Genomic DNA, 5,882 nt, shown 5'->3' with positions numbered 1-5,882 from the left:
CTGCAAAAAAGACAAGATGTTTTTACAGCAGAAAAGACGCGGGCCGTTCCGTTGCTGCAGAAGTTATCAGGCCCCAAGGCAAAGCCGATGCACACACCCCTTTTCCCAAGCATTTCCTGGAATGCCAGCTTCCATCACCGTTAGATTTCTTCTTGCCAAGCACAGGAAGCAGAAGAACAAGAGTCACAGAGAAAAGACTTCTCTGATCCCGTTTGCTGCCATGGGTGCAGAGTCAGTTACTGCGACACCAACCGAAACCTCCCTTTAAGCAGAGCGAATCTTCCAAACCGAGGAGGGAAGAGAAGAGACTGGAGCTTCAGCTCCTTATTAAGGCGTTTGCATATACATTCCCAACCTGGGTCTTCAAAAAAGGGAATTTTGCAAAAAAAAAAGGCATTTTATTTGGGAATGGCAAAAACTATGATTGTTGATAATCTCTGTGGAATTATAAATTGCTCATTTAAAAAACATGGTTAAATATAAGTGTCATATCTTTCCCTTGCTTGCCAATATGTCCTTTCCATGAGTTCGTGTGCTATGTCTTCTGTAGATCAGGGGAAAACGGGCCAGGGGTAGAGGGTCCATCCAGTCCAGAGAGAGTAAATGGGCCATGACTGTTCAGCACTGATGGAAACTAAGAGACAAAACAGAAAGGATTAGGGAAGAGGCCACTTTCATTTACGGTTCCTCTCCTATCGCTGCAAGTAGAAGCTCCCCCAGGAAAAAAAAAAACAAAACCAAAACACAACAAAGGAAAAAAAAACAAAACCAAAACACAACAAAGAAAAAAAAAACAAACAATGCAAACTTTCGAAGAATTTTCTCAGTTTCCCCCAAGTAATTTACCCTTTTAAATGCCACCGCATCACAGACTGCTATAACCAGTGTCACCAGTAGGACCCAGCCCAGAACCACGTGCACTGCCCATGTCCCCAATTAATAAGTGACTTTAATACAGGTTGTTGGGAAACCATGGACTGAATTGCTCCTCAGTTAATTATCAGCTATATATAGAGAAAAATGTCCAATGTATTTTCAGACCTACTTGTTTATTCCCTGTCCTCACAGTACGTATACGCTACTTCCTTCATCTCCATGGTGATGACAGATATAAACCCAAAAGACAACTAGTTAAATTTTACCCTTTGCCGAAGAAGATTCAGGCAAGAGACGTGGTTATTCCAATTCCAAAGTGGAAGGCGAAGGAAGAGCATGAGTAATTACGACTAAAGGAAATTTTTTTTTTTAAATATAGGGGACTTTTTTTCTTATGTATTAGTTAAACAAAAATATTTATTAGAAACAGTGAGGCTGAGAATATCCAAAAGGAAAACAGCAGAATATAGAGATCATAGAGAACCGTGCTGTACAGCACCACAGAGATCACACAATCGTCCTTCTTAGTACTGGTGAGATTTAATTAATGTCTTTTAACAAACAATTAAAATAACCAAGAGAGTAGCAAAATTCAATTTCCAGGAAACTCTCAACCAGCAAAATTACAGGGAGGCAAAAGTTGAACAGGAAGGACAGACCTAAAAAAAACCCCAAATCTCTCTCTAACTACAGCACAGCCTGCTGTTCGTTTAAAACATTTCTGAAATACCAACGTTTACAATATACTGAAATAAAACTGGGTAAACGCTAAAATTAAATGCCCTCATAAGCTAACATGGGGGATAGAAAACAGATAGATCAGTATTTTGTTTCCACATGAGCTATTTGGGCTCCAGGTCTGCTGAGGAAGGCACTGCCAAGCGCGGCTCAAAGGCAGAGATTGCCTGAATTGGCTGGAACTTACCTGAAAGAGCGTGTTAGCACCTTGCAACCTGGCGGGGCTGAGGGGAGCCACGGGGCTGAGCGTGCTCCAGAAGTGGATGCTGGAGAGCAAGGGACTCGGGGTCAGCAAAATGGGAGTCTGCAAAACACAGGGAGAGGGTGAGCCTGTGTGAAACCCGCACCGAGGAAGGCAGAGCACGTGTAAATCCAGCCCCAATAATCCCCGCTCCTGCAGCTGCAGAGGGCTGGGTCCGAAGCTCAGGAACTCCCATTCCCTCCTTCCTCCTCCTCCCACCTCCTTCTCCTGCCTCCAAACCCCGCCGCCATCCGGCTCTCCCTCCCCTCGCCAAGCCATCGTTTCTCTTTTCCCAACTGCAGCCAAATCCCGCTGTGACCCGCAGGAAACCCGCTCCTCCTGCAGCACCCAGCACCTGCACCGGGTCTGGAAAACCCAGTCCGTGGATTCAGAGAGAGCAGACACCGGGCACCGGCACGGTCGGGGCAACACTGACAATGGAAGCCGCAACAAAAGACATTTACATCCAGCTTTCTGAACGTTCTGGATGTTCCAGGTTCATTGGCCAAACACTTCAAAAGGTGCCAAAAGAGCAACTCCACTTGATTTTTTTTTTCCTGTCTTCAGTCATTTCAGTTTCCAATCAGCAGTTTTCCTACAGTTTCACTCTAATTCCAATTTATCACAGGAAAGAGACTGAATATATACAGAACAATTTAACAGTGTAGTTGGGCTCCGTTCTCTCCCAAATTTTCCATGAGGCACAAAAGCTTTCCTTTCCCACATAAATATAACAACCAAACTAAGCAACTGCTCTTATTGTCGTTAAATCACAATACTCAGGTGTTAAGTAAATGGCTACTGCATCAAGCAAAACAAAGCTGCTGAACACACACCTCCGAGGTTCTCTATTTCTAAAGCATTTTCAGAATCAGCCCGAAGGATGAGGGCAGGGTTCAGGGTTTTTGAAATAATTCAATATCACCCTGGCAGGATTTACAAAGGATCCTGTCGGTGCTGGTCTGGGTTTTGCCTCCACACGCAAACCCTGCACAGACGGGACCGGCTGACAAACCGCCCGGGCACACCGCGGGGAGGAAGCCACCACCGGCTGCGAATAAACTTTCTGTTTCATAAGAAAAATGGGAGTGACATCCTGAGTTTCAGAACTCCAAATACAATCTACTGACTATTCACTTTCCACTTGCCTTCCCTCGGTGTTTTAAAATATAACATCACCGCTATTGTTACTTAAAAAAAAAACCAACAAACTCAACTAACAGGAAGGGAATTAGGTTACCTGGGAGAAAAGTGCTGGAGTAAGAGAAGCAGTTGGGAGAGAAGGACTCAGAATCCCCAGCGGACTCGGATCGCTGCCTGTAATGACGAGAGTAGGAGCCAACTCCAGCCCTTTGGGTTTTTTCGATCTGGAGAGGTGATTGGCAAATTCCTTCTCCAGCACCGAGGAATCCTGCTCTTTGGGCTCCGGGGATTGATGCTGAAGGCTCTGAGCCTGCTCCAGCTGCTGAGAAGCCACGGACTCGATGTCCGTGTCAATGTCCAGGTCGGGGTTAGAGCTCAGGGGTGGCGACGGGGGCGTGGAAGGGACTTGCAGGGTGGGAGAAACGGAGGATATGGGGGGAGTGGGGGTGAAGCTGGTGGTTAAGTTTGGCAAAGGTGCTGGAGCTTCAGGGACAGTTAATTTGGGTAGAACGAGCGTCTCCAAGGTCTGGAGAGTTTCTTCCGATCCCATGGGAAGAGAGGAAGCGGTTGACGTGGAAGAGGCGGTGGAAGTGACAGGGACCGCTGAAGTGGTGGAGACCAGGGGGACGGAGGAAGGCTTTTTGGAGGGCATGGTGACAAACTTGATGACAGAGGGGGTTGGATCCTGAGCAGGTTTCTTCTCTGCCAGTTTCTCCGCTGGATTCTCAATCTTGATGGACCTGAAGAGTTTCACGCTGGAAGAGTTCAGGGAGTTCAGAGTGAAGGAGGAGTAGAGGCCTGAGTGGATATAGTCATTGCGGCTGGAGGACTTAGCACACGACTGAGACTTCTCCTTCCCACAGTTTTCCACATCCTTTGGAGCGCTGCTGACTTCCGCAAAACCAGTCATGTCGGGGTCTCCTTCTATACGGCCCACGACAAGTGGATCCATATTTAAAATCTCCGGATAGGAAACAAACTTGTACACAAACTTCTTACCGTTCACTTTTTTAATGATATTCTGTGGGTAAGAAGATACACATATTTAGGCCTTCTTCAGATTAATTTTCTTCCCACAAACATTGCCTAAAATAGACTCGAGGAATTAGATAGTCTGTAATCTTTCGTCAAAAAAATGGGTTTCTTTTCTTTTTCAAAACACACCGCATTCTTGCAATTTAGTTATGCTCCCAAAGTATCATTTCCAGAACCCACAGACAAAACACTAACACAGGTGAGTTTAACCTAACATTAAACATACTAACAACAGCCTTAAAACTGCCAAACAATTCTGTTTCATGGATTTTTAAAAGGCCAGCTCAGAAACAACAAAAAAATACCCATTACTCTCACCAAAGACCACCGACCTGGGTGCAGGAGTGTAATCTAAGAGGAGAGCCTGCAGAATTAAAGCTTACAGGTTTCCAGAATTGAGAGCTAATTCTTCAACTCCAGCCACCTTTACTCTTAATCAGATGATAATAAAAGAAAATAAGTAGCTGAACTAGTCAGCAGAACGTAGGCTAATCAGCTATTTCAATACCACAAAACAGCATATGTCAAACTTGTTTTGCTCCTAAGGGAAACGCCACACACAGTCCAGACCTCAGAAGATTCTTATTTATCGTACAATTATTATTACCGAGACCTCTGAGTACAAAGTCAGATTTGTGCTACCCAATAATAAACTCAATAACAATAAGCAACCTACCACCTGCTACAAACTGACAGGTTCCTCAGAAACCCTGTTTTATTTTTTATCTGGTACACCCACACAATAGCAGTTGTGGGATAAATGGCTTATTGAAACGAAGGGAAGACTCCCACACCGGGGTTCCAGTTCAGCTTCTGACACTACCTGTGCGCTAATGAAAGGCTCTCCGGGTTATTAGAAGACATTTGCTAAATAACAGAAGCATCTTACTCTGCTGCACTAAACCCACCGACCACATCAGAGGTGCCACTGCGAATACGTGGAGAAAAAGAAAAATACTTTGGGCTGCTTTACTGAAAATCCTTATTTCCATAGCCCCTTCCTGGAGACAACTGCAGAAAAGGTCTCCAAGTGGTGCGATATTCCCCATCTCAATCACCGTAATGATTCTGTTGCTTAAACTGGAGTGTTGGGGATTTTAACCCTTGCAAGGGCACGTATTTTTGGAAAGGGGATCAGTATTCAAAGACAGATTCGTATGAGCAAAGACGAAAACATGTAGCACAAAGCTATCCAGAACCTTATAAAATAAGGGGGAGGAAATGCAGCACAATGATAAATGGAAGAAGAAACCCCCTCTAAACATAAACTAGCACGCCTTAAGTCTAGGAGACAGAAGTGACACCTATCCCCTTGAAGAGAATGAAAAAGGAAACAAAGCTCATTAGGCAGAAGCTGGTAAGATGGATAAGGATCGGAGGTGGATTTACAGACTTTGTTACCTTCACATAATAGTATCTGAGAGCACGGCTGAGTTTATCATAGTTCATGCTGGGCTTGTTCTTGCGGATTCCCCAGAGCCTGGCCACCTCCTCCGCCTGCAGCAGTTTGAACTCCCCGTCGTTGGAGGTCCAACAGATGATGTTCTTGTTCTGAGGCTCTTGGAGGAGCTGGAGGAGGAACTGCCACAGGGTGATAGCACTGTCCATAGCAGTAAGCTGAAATTCAGAAAGGCAGATAAGAGGCAGCGGATTAGGAACAGCGCATTTTCGTCGTCTCCCTAGAAGGGGGTAATGGAGCAGAGATGTTATTTCCAAAGCCAGCAAGAGTAAAAAAATTATTAGTCACCAGTCGTGAAAGATGTTCCCTGCAGAACAGAGAGGCTGAGAGCCAACTGCTGTCGTCTCCTCCCACATGTCAGTACTTTTCACATGGGTTATATTTAGCCTC

At 45.1% G+C, this 5,882-nt stretch overlaps 1 protein-coding gene across 3 annotated transcripts; it reads right to left on the bottom strand.

Annotated features, from left to right (window-relative positions):
* Positions 1–404: 404 nt before the first annotated feature.
* ELK4 (ETS transcription factor ELK4) lies at positions 405–5,641 on the bottom strand. 3 transcript variants are annotated; one of them, XM_074163359.1, is made up of 5 exons: positions 5,435–5,641; positions 3,571–4,019; positions 3,096–3,450; positions 1,802–1,918; positions 536–634 (listed from the first exon to the last, which is right to left on the bottom strand). In XM_074163359.1, exons 1-5 carry the CDS (start codon positions 5,639–5,641, stop codon positions 536–538), a joined length of 1,227 nt encoding a protein of 408 aa, XP_074019460.1. The 3 variants fall into 3 exon arrangements, with proteins under 3 accessions (XP_074019458.1, XP_074019460.1, XP_074019459.1); XM_074163358.1 differs by having other exon boundaries at positions 3,096–3,515; positions 3,618–4,019; XM_074163357.1 differs by having other exon boundaries at positions 405–634; positions 3,096–4,019.
* Positions 5,642–5,882: the final 241 nt, after the last annotated feature.

The sequence above is a fragment of the Numenius arquata genome, chromosome 24 (genome assembly GCF_964106895.1).
Source record: "Numenius arquata chromosome 24, bNumArq3.hap1.1, whole genome shotgun sequence".
Taxonomy (NCBI): Eukaryota; Metazoa; Chordata; class Aves; order Charadriiformes; family Scolopacidae; genus Numenius; species Numenius arquata.
The sequence above is the reverse complement of the archived record's forward strand: the minus strand, read 5'-3'. Positions and strand labels throughout refer to the sequence as shown.

Excerpts from the sequence above, each read along its gene's own strand:
- ELK4 (XM_074163357.1), bottom strand. The coding sequence starts at position 5,641 with ATGGACAGTGCTATCACCCTGTGGCAGTTCCTCCTCCAGCTCCTCCAA. Across the intron at positions 4,020-5,434 it reads TCAGATACTATTATGTGAAG|AATATCATTAAAAAAGTGAA; the intron begins GTAACAAAGTCT and ends TCTTACCCACAG. Across the intron at positions 635-1,801 it reads GTGCTAACACGCTCTTTCAG|TTTCCATCAGTGCTGAACAG; the intron begins GTAAGTTCCAGC and ends TTTGTCTCTTAG.